At 40.3% G+C, this 20104-nt stretch overlaps 1 protein-coding gene across 3 annotated transcripts in view; it reads left to right on the forward strand.

Annotated features, from left to right (window-relative positions):
- The window catches only part of SHANK3 (SH3 and multiple ankyrin repeat domains 3), a 244325-nt gene that overhangs the window by 188771 nt on the left and 35450 nt on the right, over window positions 1-20104 (forward strand). For all 3 annotated transcript variants that reach the window (XM_069979855.1, XM_069979864.1, XM_069979872.1), the window contains exons 14-18: window positions 9737-9850; window positions 9977-10052; window positions 10278-10360; window positions 16005-16129; window positions 18045-18180. In XM_069979855.1, coding sequence (XP_069835956.1) covers window positions 9737-9850; window positions 9977-10052; window positions 10278-10360; window positions 16005-16129; window positions 18045-18180 — 534 coding nt within the window. The remainder of the gene's footprint in view (window positions 1-9736; window positions 9851-9976; window positions 10053-10277; window positions 10361-16004; window positions 16130-18044; window positions 18181-20104) is intronic.

A 20104-nucleotide genomic window follows, 5' to 3' on the forward strand; every position in this document is an offset into this window, starting at 1 on the left:
CATATAGGGCTATTTCCCTTAATTTAGTAGATCAGGAAGTATTAGAATTCTCTCAGATCCAGTGACGTAATTCCCATGGAGTGTCCAGCAGGGGGCGCTCTCTATATAGAAGTCTATGGGACTTTATTGTTTCTATGGATTTCTATGTAATGTAATGTAATGTAGTGTGGTGTACAGTGCTTTATTGAATGAATACATCTATGGAATACTTTGGGGAGCAAGTGTCCCTGCTCCCCAAAGTATTGCATAAATGTATTCATTCAATACATTAGGATATCACAGTAAGCCCGCCGACCCGCCGCACTCCCGCCGATCCGCCGCATATACACTGAACTACAGCTCCCATCATCTGCAGTATGAACAGGTCATGGGAGCTGTAGCTGGGTAATGGATATCACTTGCCTGCGATGCCACTGCTTATGCCGCCGGGCGCAGGGGGGAGCCGCTCAGTACGCAGGAGCACTCCCCCCTCCTCCTCCTTCCTGGATACCTTCTCCCTATAGCACTGCTGACTCCCCGCCTGGCCGCCGCTCTCCGCTCTCATAGACCGGCTCCCGATGCATCCTGGTGTCCGCACTGATGCATTGGGAGCCGGTAAGCAGTGGCATCGCAGGCAAGTGATATCCATTACCCAGCTACAGCTCCCATCACCTGTTCATACTATAAGCAAATGATGGGAGCTGTAGTTCAGTGTATATGAGGCGGATCGGCGGGAGTGTGGCGGGAATGCGGCGGATCGGCGGGCTTACTGTGATATCCTAATGTATTGAATGAATACATTTATGCAATACTTTGGGGAGCAGGGACACTTGCTCCCCAAAGTATTCCCTAGATGTATTCATTCAATAAAGCACTGTACACTACACTACATTACATTACATAGAAATCCATAGAAACAATAAAGTCCCATAGACTTCTATATAGAGAGCGCCCCCTGCTGGACACTCCATAGGAATTACACCTTTCGTCGTGACGTCACTGGATCTGAGAGAATTCTAACACTTCCTGATCTACAAAATTAAGGGAAATAGCCCTATATGTGCATTTCCCATAATTAATGTACATTAGAAATTTGTATAACTTTTCATAAGTGACAACATATCAAAAATTAATTTTGGCCGGACTTCTCCTTTAAAGGGTTTATCCGGCACTTTTTATATGTTATATAGTGGTGCCTTGCATTACAAGCATAAATCATTCCGGGACTGTGATTGTAATCCAAATCCATTCTTAAACCAATGCAAATTTTTCCATAAGAAATCATTGATATGCAGACAATTGGTTCCACACCCCAAAATAATGATTTTATATTCTGAATAACATGTAAAACTAATGAAACAAACATTTAGAAACAGCTGGATATGTCATATTATAAGTTACTGTACAGTACAGCAACCAGCATGTGGAGTATAATGTAAAGTAAATGCATCAACCTGAAAATACAGCAGCAGTTTGTAGATATGGGTGAGCTGCAGATTCCCATAATGCAGTAGCGTGGTACAGCAGGCTAGAATAGAGAGGCAGGGCTGCTGTCAGAGGTCTGTGTGGTCACATGACAGCAATGGGGAAGGGGGTGTGTTCAGCATGGACCAATCAGGCCTGACAGAGACTGTAGGGAGTATGAAGGAAGGAGCAGGGCAGATGTAGGCACAGTATAGCATCACTCCCTTCCGGGGAGAGAGGTTTACAGCTATGAAGAGATTACCTCCACAGTCCTGTCCCCTGATGTAAGCCCCAGCCTGAAGTGGATCTGCTATGATTTGGAAGGTGCGGGAGACTTCGTGGTCAGAGTACAGTGCTGTAGACCACACTATGCCAACTATGCTCCTCCCCAACTTGCCCTTCCATCCAGTACAGGGAGCTCTTAAACCAAAACAATGCTCTTAAACCAAGTCACAATTTTGAGCTCTTATGTGAGCTCTTAAACCAAAACCAAACCAAAAATCCAAGTTACTTTTAAATGAAGGCACCACTGTAAATATTTTATATGTTACTCTTTTACACAGCACCCCCTCCAAAAGGCAGAAAATAGGATATTTTCAGGGGTATTTTATATATATATTTTTTATTACATTAAAACTCCTATAGCGCTCCTCATGCAGTGACATTTGTATCTATTAGGACAGTACAATGTCTAGTTAATCCCAGGAGATCCCTTTTCTCACCGACAGAATATTATAGGCTGATTTTTGCTGTGACACATATGGTCAAAAAGTGCATACAGTGCAAAGAGCGTATTTAAATTGTGTTCATCAATATAGTGCCTAAACATTTAGCCCAGACAGTATAAGGCTGGTGGCCTGGGCAACATAATGAGAGAATGCTATGGATGCTTAACCGCAGCTTACAGCCCCGGCCCCCTTAAAGCCCCGCACCGCCCGCACGCCCGATCGCCACCCCGCACACCCGCACACCCGATCGCAGCCCCGGCCCCGAGAATACATCACCTGCTCGGGCCGTGGCTGTGTGATGCTCCCAGCTCCCCTGCAGGTGATGTATGCTTGGGGCCGGGGCTGTAAGCTGCGGGCGGCCGGGGGCGGTGCAGGGGTGTATCCGCTGCGTGTATGGGACCCATTGAGCTTCACAGTACAGGATCCGCAGCTGATTTCGCTGCAAACTCGCAGCATGAAAATCCACTGCGGATCCTGCAGGTGTGAACGCACCCTAAGGCTGAGTTCACACTGTGTTTTTTTTTTTTTTTTTTTTGCTCAACCATGTTTTTGTGTACACTAAGAAAAAGAATATGTTTTGATTCATCTTTTCATAATGAAAGTTAATGGAAAAATTGATCAAAACGGATGCTCACAAATACTGTACTTCTGTTTTTTCATCCGTTTTTGCATAAAACGGATGAAAAAAATGGACTGCAAAAATGCATTGTAAACCGGTGTAACTCTTTGTTCTGAGTAAATGTTATCATGTTAGGAACCCTATTCACAGTATTGTCACAGTAATTATGGTGGTTACTTTGATGTGAGTATCTGCTGGACATCATGTCTAGTGAAATTTTGGTTGTGACTTTTTAGGATTACAGCTGTCAACAGAGAAAATGAATGTCTGCCAGATTAATATTTCTGCTGTTTATCATGCGCTCAGTTTATTTTCATTGATGTCTTCCCTTTCTTTCAGTCTATACTAGAAATTGCATTTGTCTTAACAGGCAAATAATTACACTGAAGTATAGCGATACATATATCTATTTTTTTTATTATGCTCTCGTAGTTGTCTCATGCTATGTCTGAGCATTTCATAATATAGTCAGAATGACATGATGTGCATGATCATGTTAAAGTGCCTGCCCCTTGTTTTTGAAGATGTTTTATTTACATTAGGAGGAAGCTTTTGGATTCTTTAAATTCACCCCCAAAAATAATATACATAAGGAAACAAGTAACCACCGAATAAGAAAACACATGCAGAGATTAAATGCTTTCAGTGTATTTTCTTCCTTAGGTTGGAAAAAGCTGTAGACAAACGTTTTCCACAACATCTTTTCATGTACTATTTTTGTCTCAGTCATATTGATTGACACAGAAAATACAATTAAAAAGTCTATAGCAGTGGCACCAAATAATGGCATAAATATGTATGCAACTATGTGACAAAAGCTTTAGTGCTAATGGCTCTATAAAACAGTCAAGGAGAGGAGCATGACCAACAAATATGGAGGACAATAGCAGGGAGAATAGGATGGTAAGTACTTTGAATCAGAGGGAGATGGAGCGAAGATGGTTTGTGATAGGGGAGTCGAATATGGGGCAATGAAAGGATGCAAACGAGTGTCAATCAGAAATATAGGCGCTTGCTTGGAAAGATACGATAAATTGCCCGGATAGGTCACATGAACAATTGCTACATTGTTCATGTGGCTATTAATATTCATTGCTATCAGCAGCACATCTCCTTTTCACACAGAGAGATATGGGACCGATAACGATAGATTTACCGTCACACAGAAGATGCAGTCAGTAATGAGTGGGGATTTGCTCAGTCATTGTCTGATCGTTTACCATGTTACAAAGGTTGGTTATCGGCCGAATAATTCTTTCTAGAAACGTTCGTTGTCGATAATCGGACTGTGTAAGAGGTCTGTAAGGCTATGTTCACACAACGTCAAAAATATTGAAAAGTCGGTCGATTTTCATATTTAAAAAAAAGTCTGTTTTTTGCTGCGATTTAACTGACTGCAATGACAATGCATTGAAGTCAACGGGAAGACGGACGTCCAATGCACACAGTGTATTGAATAACGAATGTTTTTACCTCGGATGTCAAAATAATGAACATGATCGTTATTTCCGGACGTCTTTTGCAAACAGCGGACGTTTTTTTTTAGCAGTTCACACACAGTTTTCCTTTTGTTACCGTTCTTTCTCCGTTTCTACTATTAAATTCAATGGACTTTTCAATTAAGCCGCACCCAAAGTCTAATTAGTAATCCCGAACTAAAATAATGTACAAACAGCCGGCATTGCACTAAGGGAAGGCCAGGCTGCTAAATGACGTCCGTTATTTTAGATTCAAAATAACGGACGCCATTTTAAACGGAGCTGAAAAAAATGTGTGAACATAGCCTAAATCAGGCTGTTACCATTTAACCATATCTGTATAGCTTACTAGTGTCATGTGGTAGGAGGCTTCCTTAACTCCAAGAATGCTTTTTATAAGCCCAGCTAGGGCTTTTTAAGATAATCAGTCACCTGAATGATTTATTTCTATTTGAAAAAGGTCATGTTTTTCTGTAATAGTGTCACCTTTTTGTAAAGGATACTCCACAGAGTATTCATTTCTTCAATGGAACATGTCTATTATTTCTCAGATATAATCTAGCCTTCTTTTTCTTTTATTTATTAATCAGAATATCATTGTGTGATATTTTCTATGTGAAGGTCATCTCTCCTTGAAGAGCTCACAGGATTTGTTCAATGAGTGGTCTAATGCCTGTCCACCAGGACATTTTGGTTATTTGCTTTTCAATCTTTGTGGATTAAGAGATATAGATATTCAGTTGAACAACATCTATATTAGTTCCCAGTAGAGAAGTCCATGGGGTATCTATCAGTCATCATAAAATGCCAGATTAATGAAATTCTGTTTATGATATTATTGTCTGGAATTTAAAAAATAACGTTTTCTGATTTGGTTAGGTGCAGAGTACATCATTTTAAACAATATACAGTATATAAATTTTTTTGGACGGACCTTATTTGAGGTATTTCCCACTAGGTAGACTTACAGAAATAACTTTTGACTAAATTCTCACACAATGACTGGAATGATGGTGTAGAAGGTATTAAACAGTTTTGATCTATGACATTACTATTATTTTAAAACTTTAGGCCTTATTTACATATTCTGTAATTGTGTACGCAATTGCGGATCCGCGGTGATGTACTTGAGTTATTGCCCATTGGTTTCTATTGGGCTATTCACACAATCAGTAGATTACAAGTTCGAAATCTGATGAAAAAAACGCCCCCAGTGCACCAAAGGAGCTAATTTATATATTTTATTTAGATGACATTTCTCTAACACAACAAGACACACAAAGATAACTAAAGCGGTGCCAGAAAGAGGAGGTAGGGGGCTACAGGGACATCAGCAGACTCATGTGCACAAACCTGCTTCCCTTCAATAAAAAGTTATGTAGCTTTCTAATTTGCCCCTCCCCTGTCCATTTTCAAGGCATCTACCTACTTTCAGTGTATTAAAGGGAACCTGTCACCCCCGCGCCGGGGTGAAAGCCGCCCGACCCCCCGCTAGAGCCCCGGATACTTAACCCATCTCGCCAAGTCCCGCTCCTGGAGCTGGTCTCGGGACGAAGATATCCTTGTCAGAAGCCCCACGCACGCGCTGCAGAGATGAGTCTGGTGCACATAGAGAATGTTGGCTCCATTCATTCTCTATGGGCATCGGACGACTCATCTATGCAGCACGTGCGCCGGGCTTCCGACAAGAATATATCCTTCCCGGGACCGGCTCCAGGAGCGGGACTTGGCGAGATGGGGTAAGTATCTGGGGCTCTAGCGGGGGGTCTGGCGGCAGGTTCCCTTTAAAGTAGTCTTGTTTATATCCGAAAGCTGAAATCCTGCATTGTCCTAATACTAATATATTTAACTATTAAAGGAGAGGTCCGACAAAAATTGCTATTTTAGTACTTTATTGCCCCCCAAAAGTTATACAAATCCCCAATATACACTTATTACAGGAAATGCTTATAAAGTGCCTTTTTTCCCTGCACTTACTACTGCATCAAGGCTTCACTTCCTGGATAACATGGTGATGTCACGACCTGACTCCCAGAGCTGTGCGGGCTGTGGCTGCTGGAGAGGATGATGGCGGGGGGGGGGGGGGACACTAAGGGACACAGGGCACTGGAGGGACACTGAGGATCCCCCTGCCATCATCCTCTCCAGCAGCCACAGCCCGCACAGCTCTGGGAGTCGGGTCGTGACATCACCATTTTATCCAGGAAGTGAAGCTTTGATGCAGTAGTAAGTGCAGGGAAAAAAGCACTTTATAAGCATTTCCCGTAATAAGTGGATATTGGTAATTTGTATAACTTTCGGGGGGCAATACAATGCTTTAATAAAAAAATTTGCAGCATATTTAAAATACTCTAGAATCTACATCTATGCCCTTTTTGTTTGTCATTTAGTTGATACATTGAAACTAAAAGGAACCTGTCATCACTTTCATGCTGCCAGAAGCACACATTATCCTAGGGGGTGGGGGCGGGTGTCACCAGTGGCTTCTTTCTGCCCCACCAGCCTTGATTAATAGATCTTTCCTTGTTTGGGTATCGGGAGAGTTCTGAGACACCTAGTAATTGTCTAAAACCAGGAAAACCAAGCAGTAAATATTCCGTTTTTCTGCAGCGCCACAGGGAAGATTAGGGGTCACTCAGGATAAATGCATTGTCTATATAACACAGAACCTAATGGGTCTTCCAGAGTGAGACACAAGCATTGTTGCTGCTATTCAGTCTGGGCAAGTGATCAGGGGATCCTTTCTATTAACACATAATTCCCTTTTGGAGAATATGAAAAATGTTTTTCTTAACTGAACACCAGGGTTACAGAATGATTCATATTGTAGAATGTAAGCAAAATATATTGCAGCATCTCTCCAATTCTTATTCTTACAGAGGCTATTGATGTGTTCTGATACCTTACAGTCAGCTGTGGTGGACATGGTGGGCTGAGCAGTTATTTGTTATGGTGCTGTACATTGCAAGGAACAGAGGAAAAGGAAAATGTTTTTTATGAACATGTTCTTCTTTTTTTATTCCTATTCTCTAATGTTTAATCCAAATGTGTTTCCCCTTCTGCATGTTATTATAAGATACCTTTTCCTGTACTCTCCTGTTTGCTCTACTGTCCTAGTCTTCTCCCTTCAGCATTTGTCAACCAAACAGCATATTACTCACATAAATAACACTTCTCTCCCTTTGATACCCTTGGCCTTGTTTGTAGTAACAATAAGCCCCTCCACCCAAGTCTTATTTATGTGAAGTTTCATGAAAGTCTGAATTTCATCGAAGTATTACTTTCCATAAGAACACAAGATCTTTGATTGTAGACACATACTACTATGAAGGACATTATATGGCAGTAACAAAATCAGACTACAGTGCACCTTTGACATCATTATTTATAGTCGGACATTAATAGATATTTATATGTAATTGTTGTTGTTTAATGCTGAATGTACAATAAAAAGTAAAATGGAAAACTGTGTATGTTATATCTTAAAAGGTGAGCCCCTGAAATAGATGTTTTAGTGGGATTCAAGGTTTTCAACATATTATGGTAATTTTTGGTCAGCGAATGAGTGTGTTGTCATGCTAAAAATATTCATGCACGGCAGATAGGAGATGGCAGTAACGTCCAGATTAACTGGTTAATCTGATGGGTGAAAATATTGCATATAAGATCATTTGCAGTGTCTGTCTCCTGACAGATCTCCACATAAAATGAGGTTAGAGGTTTGGAGTAGTTAGGCTGGGTATCAGAGTAACAGTGATTGTTGGATAAGGATACACATATACAGTCCTAGTGTTGTTCTACTGTAATGCCATTGCTATCTTTACTTGCAGCAAGGATCTGCTTTACAGCAAATCAACTGTGTATTATCAGCTTTTGATGTAATGTGCATGGCTAAATGAACTGCCTAGTGCCAGATATGCCATAAATGTCTGATAGATGGGGGTCCCACCTCTGGGATTCATCCCTGTCTCTAGAATGGAGAGATGGGCACACATATCTGTTTATGTCATTGCCGTCTAGGTCCCGCCTCTCTGCAGCCATTGGAAAGGGCCAGCCTAGAGGTCTAGGCCCCACCTCCTCTAAGTAAACCCATTCCAATGGCAGAGGTGGCGAGGGGGTAAGTGGTGCTGTGGACGTGAAGCCCCGCCCAGATGGCACAAACCACCAACAATAATAAGCATTTTTCACTGGACCAAGCACCAAGAAATCTATAATAAAAAAGGTATGAAAACTGCAGAATGTAGGCTTTAAAGCTGTGTAGAGAAGACCTCATACAGAAAGGGAGTGACAGAATCACTTTAAGTGTGTCCAATAGAAATCACTGTCTTTGATTATGACTGACATCTGACTCTCACATTTTAACTAAAATTGTAGATTAAAGCTCAAAAACACATTTGCAGAGATGAATGTTGTCTGTCATAAACGTACTCTCTGGTACATTCAGCAGTTTACATGTGTGTCCCTTTTTAAGGAATATGTCATCAGAAAGTGACCTATTGCTTAAATCAAGGGAAAGATTTAGCCCATGTCCCCACAATGCCTTTTTTTTGGCCATTTTATGGCAGCCTTTTTGAACAGCTACCTTTTCTAGGTCAAATAACGGCCATTATTTCATAAGGGTGGCAGTTATTGAAATAATTATTTGGACTTAAAATGACAGCTGCCCTAAAAGACGGCCGTCCTAAAAGGTGGCCATCAAATGTCTGAATGAAGACTGTGTGCGAACTCAATAATATTTAAATGCTGAGCTGTGTCTGATTGTTAGGGGCAAGAAACATTCTTAATACTGCTTGATAAATCAGTGGTATGTAAACATTTTTTACGAATGGTGATTTTTTTTTTCTCTCAGCTTTGATTCTGGCCAGTAAACCTGATAATAAGCTGACACTTCCTGTTATGTAGAGATTTACAACACTTTACAACAGTTTCCTCACTATGATCACAGGCAGGATTACAGAAACGGGTGACACCATTGTATTGATAAGACAAGATCAGGTTATTCACAGTAGATGATAGTCAAGCTAAGCCCTCCCCCACTACACACTTTCTGAATAGGTCTCAAAGCGTGCCTTGAAAACTCTCCCATGCAATTTTGTAGGGTTCCCTCCAGCCTACTGTGTCTGTATCCATGGGGCTTGCTGTAAAGCATATCTCAATTCTGTTATAAGCAGCTCAGGAAAGATAGCTTTTGCTCATAAATAAAAACAAAATAATAAAACAGATTAGAAAATAAGTATACCATTTAGAATCCAAACATGCAGCACCCACCCTTATAGATCACTTGCCTTCCGTGCTTGGTAAACAGATTTTTAGAGGAGCAGAAAGCCTGGCCTACAGCCCTCTCACCGTCATACCCATGATTACAAAAAAGACCTTGTTTAGGGATCTGTCTAAAATGTAGATCATAATTGTGGGTTCACATGCATGTATTATAACTGCCTTATTTTTGACTGCCTTTTTATTTACAGTGCTGAGTATTGGTGAAGGCGGATTTTGGGAAGGATCAGTGAAGGGTCGGAGTGGATGGTTTCCAGCAGACTGTGTAGAGGAAGTGCAGATGAGGCAGCCAGATCCACGTCAAGGTATGACAAACAGTTGTCTATGGGAAGGCCTAATATGAGTTATATGGAAAATTTGCCTTGTATCAGTTTGTGCTTCAAAGCTATACAGTGAAATTTGGTAGGACTCACACATGCCCTGTCTTTCAGAAACTCGTGAAGATCGGACAAAGCGTCTCTTCCGACATTACACAGTTGGATCATATGACTCCTTCACGTCCCATAGGTAGAGTTATCATATAGTTATTATCATGTAAAAGCCAAGGAGATATATAAGCCACCATGCTGTAATAACATTTCACTTTGGGTTTTTAAAGTATGACTGGATTGACAGCAAACCGAGTCTTGATCTAATCATACTGTATGTGTGGCCTGCTAAGCTTAAGAGTTGTAGAAAAAGAGCTATGTGATGTGGTCATTACTATTGCTCTGTTGTTTTGGATTTTTACAGCGATTATGTCATCCAGGAGAAAGTTGCGCGACTTCAAAAGAGGGAACTGGAAGGATTTGGTTTTGTGCTGAGAGGAGCAAAAGGTAAGTTCATATTGAATTTGCTGTTATACGCTATGTTCACACAACGTATATTTTGAAATCGCGTATATTGAAATCGACAACAATGGCCGTACATTTTACGGAAATATACGTTGCCTTGTCTTGTATGGGATCCTGGCCACAGCATATACACATAGTATACGCTCCGGCCGGGATCCCTAGCGGCGCCGCCAACAACTGACATCTCAGTTTTCTGTGGACGCTATTCATTGAATAGCTGCTGCAGAAAACCATGTCAGTGTACACTATGGAGCGAGTGGACACGGCCGCTCGGTCCAAAGCGTGCAATGTAAAGTTCCAATGCGGGCGCGCACTGATGCGCCCGCATCAGAACACTGCGGCCCAAGAGATCATCCAGACGGTACTGCAGTACTGGCCGGATGATCTTTTGGGCCGCAGTGTTCTGATGGGATGATCTTTTCAGAGACCGGCCGTTCCGTGACCCGACCAAGTTACGGAACAGCCAGTCTGTTACGCTATGTGAACATAGCCATATACTGTATTTTCTGTATTGACTGGGCGTGTTAAGACGACTTCTGACTCTCAAGAAGATTCTTAGGGGTTCGCCTTATACTCCAGAAGATGTTAACTCTTGCCTGACCGCAGCAGGGTTTACTAGCCTGAGCCCTGCTGCAATCAGGCAGGGGTTAATTAAGGCTAAAGAAAAAAAAACAACAATCAACTCACCTGTGACCTGTTCCCAACAGTCGCGTGTCTCCAGTCCTGTTCCCGGAGCAGACAGTTTGACATGCACTGCCTATGCCAGAGGTCCCTGAAGCATTCAAGGACAGCTGAACATCTCACCGGAGATGCCGGGAGAGCTTCGGAAGAATAGCAAAGGCGCCGGAAGTTCCTGAAGCCTCTGTCATTCTCCTAAAGCTCTCCCGGCAGCTGAGCCTCTCCGTTGAGACGATCGGCTGCCCGGGAGAGCTTTGGGGACCTGGAGAAGGGACTGGAGACACGCGGCTGCCAAGAACAGGTCACGGGTGAGTAGAATAGTTTTTTTTGTTTTTTTTATAGTGGTTGCCCCATACGGTGGGGATGCTGCCATTTCTTAGCTCCTCCTTAGGCATATAAGACGACCCCTGACTTCAAAGAAGATTTTTCGGGGTTAAAAAGTTGTTTTATATGCCAAAAAATACAGTAACTTCTACATCATTGTTATACATGAGAGTAGTGTTCCCACTATATTTAAAATCGGTCTGCCTGGTGGCATTATCATACTAAAGTTCTTATAAGGTTGAGTTTTTGGTCAGTATTTGGTCCTTATTTTAATCACTAATTTGGTCAGCATTTTTAGCCTAAACCAGAAGTAGGCTTAAATCTTTCCACTATAATTTTTCTCCATGATGGTTCTACTCCTTTGGCTAAAAATACTTTGAATATTTGGCAATTTACGCTGTCCTCAGTACTTTTAAGCATGTGGCTGGGGCTTAGCGTAAAGGTCCGAATTTACTACAAAATACACAAGTGGACTAGTAATTGTAATCGAAATCTAGCCTAGATTAGGGATTTTAAAGCTCAGCAAACTGGCAACCCCAAAGTAATGTGGCAGATTTATTAAGAGGCGTGTATCTCATAATAAATCTACAGCATTATCTAAGGTGGCCATATACATAAGATAATTATTTGATCCTTTGCTGATTTTGTAAGTTTGCCCGCTAACAAAGACATAACATTTTAAGGGTAGGTTAATTTTAACAGTGAGAGATAGAATATAAATGATATAAATTTATTAGCATTTTGCATAAAAAAATACGCATTTGATTCCCTACAAACCATTAGGAGTTCTGGCTCCTACAGACCAGTTAGGTGCTCCTAATCAACTCATTAGCTGCATTAAAGACAGCTGGTCTTAAATTGTCACCTGTATACTCCTGTAGACTCCTGTCCACAGACTCACTTAATCAGTTAGACTCTAACCTCTACAACATGGGCAAGATGAAAAAGCTTTTTAAGGATGTCAGAGACAAGATCATAGACCTGCACAAGGCTGAAACAGGCTACAAAAGCATAGGTAAGATGCTGGGTGAGAAGGAGACAACTGTTGGTGCAATACTAAGAAAATGGAAGAAATACTAAGTCACTGTCAATTGACATTAATCTGGATCTCCGCGAAAAATCTTACCTAATGGGGTATCCTGGTTCATGAGGAATGTGAGAGCTCAGACTAAAATTACACGGGAAATTTGTTAATGATCTCAAGGCAGCTGGGGCCACCAAGAAAACTTTTGGCAACACATTGGATTAAAATCCTGCAGCGCTCACAAAGTTCCACTGCTCAACATATCTGGAGGAAGAGAAATGCTGCCTATGACACAAAAAACACCGTCCCCACTGTCAAGCATGCAGGTGGAAACATTATGTTTTGGAAGGTGTTTCTCTGCTTAGGGCACAAAACTACTTCATTGCATCAGTCAATGGATGGAGCCATGTTTGGTGACAATCTCCTTCCCTCTGCCATTAGGCCTGAATAGCCAAATCCAAAGCTTTAGCTGTCCGGGCATGATGGGAATTGTGGTTTTGCAACAGCTTTAGGGCAGCAGTTTGGAGACCCATAAATTAGAGGTTATGCGCACAATAGAGAAGTCTACGAAAGGATTTTTCAGAGATTGGAAAACTTTTAACTGATTAGCTTGTTAGGATCAGGAGTTCTCTGACAATATAAGTTCTTGTTAGTGGTAGTCGTTCTCCAGGTCGTGGGCACAGGTGGTGGGTGGGCTAGGGGGAAGGGGGTTGAGTTCTCAGATTGTATATATTGTACCAGTTTTTATTAGATCCTTGTTGATCTCTGTTTGTCCCCATTGTGAGACATTGGGGGAGATTTATCAAACATGGTGTAAAGTGAAACTTGCTCAGTTGCCCCTAGCAACCAATCAGATTCCACTTTTCATTCCTTACAGAGTCATTGGAAAATGAAAGGTGGAATCTGATTGGTTGCTAGGGGCAACTGAGCCAGTTTCACTTTACTCCAGTTTGATAAATCTCCCCCATTGTGTTTTGAGCTTTACACTATGCCTTTATTGATCGTGGAATGTCAGCCACTGTAACGTATGTATACTTATTTTTTAAGATCGAATCAAATATGGTTACAAAAAAAAGAAGCACATTAAGGATTAAGGTCATTGAGTGGTCCAGTTAGCTAGTTAGTCTCCAGGCCCTAATCCCATGGAAAACTTATGGAGGGAGATGAAATTCCAAGTTGCCAAACGACAGCCTCAAAATCTTAATGATTTAGAGATGATCTGCAAAGAGGAGTGGACCCAAATTCCTCCATATATGTGCACAAACCTTATCATCAACTACAAAAAACTTTTGACACCATGTATTGTCTTGTTTGCCAGAGGGCTCAAACACTTATTTCTCTCTACAAAATGCAAATAAATGTATAAAATTTATACAATGCGATTTTCTGGATTTTATTTTTGATATTCTGTCTCTCACTGTTAAAATTACCTACTCTTAAAACTCTAGACTGTTTATGTCTTTGTCCATGGGCAAACTTACAAAATCAGCAAGGGATCAAATAATTATTTCCTTTATTGTACATGCATGCTCTTTACAGCGAAGGCAAAAAAAAAACTATTTTTTTTTTTTTATTAATTAGATTTTTTACATTTTCCTGTTGGATCTCAATTCATACAATGTTCGATTTTCACTAGTTGATTTTAAATTAAACATTAAAATGTATTATTACTTTTGTCAATTTCAAGTTATTTCAGCAACCGTTGTGGGTTGTCTTTCTTTAATGAAAAGGTACCAACAATTTTGTACACATGTATATTATATACTATGTATTAAATCCACAATCTGAGCTAATACCAGGAGGCATAGCCCCCCAAAATGTTTCACAGTTAGGGAAGCATGATATGGGAGCTTGATATGTGAACACTGGATGTGCTGTAATTCTGTACAATATGGGCTGTTTGTAATAAATAAAGGAATTGTATATATTGCCTAGAAGACTGCAAATATGTTATTCCATTGTACAGTATTCTGAAAGTAGTCGGTGGTAAGGCTGGGTTTACACTACGTTTTTGCACTCCGTTTTTTGCAAAAAATGGATGAAAAACAGATGCATTTGTGTGCATCTGTTTTCATCCATTTTTCCATTGACTTCCATTATAAAAAAAAAAAGGATCAAAACGCATCAGTTTTTTTTAACATACACAAAAACGTAGTCGACCTCATTTTTGTGTCTGTTAGAAAAACAGATTTGTTTGATCCATTTTTTTAATAATGGAGGTCAATGGAAAAACGGATCAAAACGGATGTATCCGTTTTTTGCTTTTCTTTTTGCAAAAAATGGATTGCAAAAACGTGGTGTGAACCCAGCCTAAGCTGTTTGCCCTTACTAGTTAAGCATGATGGTCACAATTAGAGATGAGAACACTTAGAGCATGTTTGAGTTCATCCGAACCCAAACTCTCAGCATTCGATTACAGCTGAAGATGTTGGGTGCAACCCTAGGGAGTCCTGAAAACATGGGAGTGGGAATTAGTCTGACAACTTTAGTGCCTATATTACAGCTGAAAATTCCAGACTGTCTGTGGATCTAATGACCTTAATATTGTATAGCTCTCACTTGAGGCACAGTCAGGTCAGGATTTGTGGCTGTTTTATGGGTACAATATAGCACCTGTAGTACTATGTGTTGTATTTTTTGTTAAGCTGTTCTTAGGCCTTATTCACACGTTCAGTAATATTTTCTAGTCGATTACAGCTGAAGATGTTGGGTGCAACCCTAGGGAGTCCTGAAAACATGGGAGTGGGAATTAGTCTGACAACTTTAGTGCCTATATTACAGCTGAAAGTTTAAGACTGTCTGTGGATCTAATGACCTTAATATTATATAGATCTCACTTGAGGCACAGTCAGGTCAGGATTTGTGGCTGTTTTATGGGTACAATATAGCACCTGTACTACTATGTGTTGTATTTTTTGTTAAGCTGTTCTTAGGCCTTATTCACACGTTTAGTAATATTTTCTAGTCCTGAAACAACTCGCTAAAAATTATGGTTTGGACATCCGTAGTACATCCGTATTGCATCCTTTATTTATTTCCGTAAATTCGTTTTTACTACTGACTGCTTTATACAAGTTAATAAAGTTGAGTAGGTTAAAAAAAAATAGCACCAGTTTGCACAACCCCTAAAATAAGTCACATGATCGCTTGTCAGCCTGTGTTTGCTTAGAAACAAAACCTTGTGACCTATGAGTCATCAGCATTTTTTTACGGAATACAGAAATACGGATGTCAAACAAGTTGAAATCCGTAAACAATCCGTAAACAATTTAATTCAATGAGAGGATCCGTAAAAAAAATCTGGGTCTGCATTTTTTTTTTCGCATTGATTTTTATCCGTTTCATCTACTGATAGTGTGAATAGCCCAATAGACATCAATGTGCACTAACTCGGATATGGAAATACGGATCCGTTAATTACAGGACGTGTGAATAAGGCCTTACTGCTAAAAGTTCATAGTATGGACTATGGCAGAAATAGCAGCATAGTACAAGAGTTAATAGTTATTGTGTGAGTTTATGAATTGTTTGTTTCACATTTATACAAATGTTTAAATACTATGGCATGTTTATTCATTGTCAACATAAATCTTCTTGTAGCAGAGACCCCGATTGAGGAGTTCACACCTACACCAGCTTTCCCTGCTCTGCAATATCTGGAGTCTGTGGATGTCGATGGCGTAGCGTGGAGAGCAGGTCTTAGGACAGGAGACTTCTTGATCGAGGTGTGGAATCGGCATGCAGTCACATATCTATAATTGCTATTGTCATAGAGAGATAGAGAGGGGTCTGAGTGTTCAAACCGTGGCCGATCAGGAAAATGACCTGAGAGATATCCGTGCTCAGCATGTTCTTTCCTGGACTGAGGCATAGACACAGAGCGGGGAGAGGAACGCATGGCAGCGTTTACCCTGACCAATAAAAACCTTTCACATGTCTCTGGGACATGTCAAAAGTTTTTTCTGATGACATGTACACTTTTAAGGCTATATTCATATGTGATTATTTATGCTTCTTTCTTGCATCTGACTTCAGCATCTTCTAATGCAGCAGTGACAGCTGCATGCCAACAGATTTTTTTTTGCTTACAGCACCAGAACATGTGGACACAGTTCTAGAAAATGAATCCTAGAACTTCTAATAGAAACACAAATGTATTAAAACAATGGTAAAATCCTGAAATTTTGTGCAGTGTGGTAAGGGTATGACTTTTTACTATCCCATCACCCTCACATGTGAATAAACTTTAATAAAGTCCATACTAGAATCATACTAGGTCCTATTAAAGGGGTAGTGTGGCGTTTAACATTTATTCACTAAATAACACACATTACAAAGTTGTACAACGTTGTAATGTGTGTTATTTAAGTGAATGGCCCCCTTCCCCGTGTTCCCCCGTCGACTGCCATCTTGGGTCGAACACGTCATCAACTGCTCAGTTGCGATTGGCTGAGCACTGTTATGCTCAGCCAATTGCGGCTGAGCAGCTGATGACGCGCCAGAGGGGTTCGGTCAGGCCGGCCTCCTGAAGATGACACGATCGACCCAAGATGGCGGCCGGGGTCGACAGTAATGCGGTGAGTATAATGCACCGCCCTTCCAGGGGTGGGGGAAACATGGAAAGAGGGCCATTCACTTAAATAACACACATTACAAAGTTGTATAACTTTGTAATGTGTGTTATTTAGTGAATAAATGTTAAACGCCGCACTACCCCTTTAATATACAAATACAATACAGTGATCACTAAGACGTAGCTTTGTTTTGCATACCTTTTGGAGTAGGTTTGAAATATAAGCCCTACACCAAAAATAGGTCCTACCAGTCAGCTGACCTGATCCCTTACACTGGGTGGCTAAGCATCAACCCACCCGTGCCAGACTTGTTATGCTCCACCCCCACCTGCTCAACACAAGCTACAGGGAGGCAGGACTGGTAAGAAGATGAAAGTAGACGACATTGACATTGATAGGCAATGTAAAGTATGAGGACTACCTGCAGAGAGGGGATGTATACAATATGGGGGAAGAAGTACAGAGGAGGGAGGCAGGTATACAGTATGGAGGCCTAACTACAGAGAAGCCTAACAACAGTGGGACATACAGTATGGTGACTAACTACCATATAGAATGGGGCTTGAGTGTAGGGGCATACTGTGTTTCTCCAAAAATAAGACCTTCCATGAAAATAAGCCCTATGCCTTTTAGGAGGAAAAAAGTAATATAAGACCCAGAGTTATATTTGGAGAAATGCAGTAGTTGCCATATCAACTTTGCTTTGCTTTAATTTATCAACTCTGTTTCCTTTTCACCTCTTTTTAAGTTTTTTTTTAATCCAGTAATAGTATATTAATCAGGAATAATTGTAAAACAACTTGAAGATGTATGCAAATGTAATGAAACGCTGAAATTATTCTGAAATGTTCTTTACAGTTTTATGTGTGCTTCCTTAGGATGCTTGTGTCCCAAGGCAACATGATATTTTTGGAATACTCAATACATAAAGCAGCGAAAATCTCTTAAACCACCATCTTCAGCTAAACCGTTTTCACCTGATTCTCTGTAGTATTCTACATTTTACATTTAACTTTACATTTCAAATTTCCAGTTGTCCCTAAATTTTCCATATCTGTACTTTTAGGTGAATGGTGTAAATGTTGTGAAGGTTGGTCATAAACAAGTGGTATCATTGATTCGCCAAGGGGGTGCTCATCTAACCATGAAGGTTGTATCTGTGAGTCGCAAACCTGAGAGTGAGGAGGCGATGCGTAGAAGAGGTAAGAATGCCTGTACATTATTGTATACATATATTGTACTAGAGTGTATATAGCAGTCTCATGTGGGAATTAATTAATCATGCTCTTTTGCTTTAGTATGGTGTATTTTCATATGCTGTGTAAATCTTTTAAACATCTGTTGACCACTACAGCCTAAATTATGAATAATTTATAGGAATGACAATAAAACCTTTTCCATAGTAATCTAAAAATGTAAAGCTCTCCAGGGCTGTTGTGGCCCCAAGAACCACCTGAGCATATTCTACCCAGCTCCAATACAGAGCTATTTATATATGCAGATATCTTTTTTGCATCTGTTTTCTTCTTTACTTTGCTTTGGATGGAAGACAGTTACTGTTATTTTGTGATGAGAACAGAGAGTACAGAGTTATTCAACTATTCGCAAAATGCACATCATATGGTGAACAATGCCCTCCCTTTATTTCCTTTCCTTTTTTATTTATTTACAAACTTGCAGTAGCTGATTCATTCGGCATTCATTCTCCAGCTGGTAATGATGAGCGTACTTGCCGAACATTTGGTTTAATCTAAACCTGATCACTTGGCGTTTGACTCCTGGTGGCTGAAGAAGTTGGATGCCTATGGCTGTACCCATATTTTCCAGTACTTTCTAGGGCTGCATCCAGCTTCTTTAGCCACCAGTCAAATGCCCAGCGTTTGGGTTCGGACAAATCCGAACATTCGGCAAATACAAGCTAGTGATTAGTAGCGGCACAGAGATAAAACTTTCATAGCTTTCTTACTAAGAGATACAGACTTCTCCCTCTCTGGTCCAGTCAACAAACTATAGGCAATTGTTCCAGTATATAATGGGGGAAATTTATTACACACTCTGGGGGACATTTACTACAATGTGCGATTTTTGAGTATTTGGTTTTTACACAGCAAAATAATCACAAGAATTTGGGCAGTATATTCACCTGCTGCTGACCAGACGTAGGCCTGTACCTGTTTTTTAGGGGGGGGGGGTCAGATTTTTTTTTAATCGTCTAAGTAATAACTTGGCGAAAATCTCAGATTATGCACTTTTTAAATCAATACTCAAAATACACAGATTAAAAAAATTAGCATCCCAAAAATATTTACTCATTGAATACTGGTTCATAAATAGAATTTAGTCCCAAAAATGGGCGCAAAAACAGATAGTCACCAAAAAATAGGTGCAACACCCTTGATAAATTACCTCCTCTGTGCCTGTTTTCTGGTGAAAAAAGCCTGAATTTAATTTCACACCTGTTTGTGCAAAGTGAGTAGTAGAGCCTTCTGCAGTTCACTAGGTAACTGCCAAAATTGACACCATATGTTAGTGCAGATTATATATGAAATTTGTGCTATTTGGAATAGATCTCAATTTTAAGCCATGTTTAAATCAATGTTCAGGACATTTATTGTGTTCTTCCTTTGTTTTTGACCATTCTTTCACTGTAATTTACACAACATTGAATGGAACTTTAAAAATAGCCACACCCAAAAGGGTGTTAAAAAGCGGCCGTTGCAACCTAAACAGTGTACCAACAAAAATCACTGTATAAACATAGCCTTAGGCTATTTTCACTGTCATCTTTTGGCCCAATCAATTTTTTTTACTCACAACAGAACAGCCTTTATTTGTTGCCTTGCCTAAAAGACAGGTTTTTTTTTGTAAAAGAGCAAATGTTAAAATAATACATTACCAACAATTTTTTTAAAATCAGTTTCAATAAAAAGGACAAAGACAGGTGTTCTTGACAGTCGTATGTGCCGTAAAATGGCTAAAAACTGCCATTTTTTGTACAAAAGATGAGAAAATAGCTAATAGCTAGGGCTAATAGGAAGTTGGACGATGGAGTGCACACACCATATAGAATAATGTCTGTAATTGATTATGAGCATCCAAATAATGAACATGCTCATGATTTACCAC

Source organism: Dendropsophus ebraccatus, chromosome 1, assembly GCF_027789765.1.
Source record: "Dendropsophus ebraccatus isolate aDenEbr1 chromosome 1, aDenEbr1.pat, whole genome shotgun sequence".
Classification (NCBI taxonomy): domain Eukaryota; kingdom Metazoa; phylum Chordata; class Amphibia; order Anura; family Hylidae; genus Dendropsophus; species Dendropsophus ebraccatus.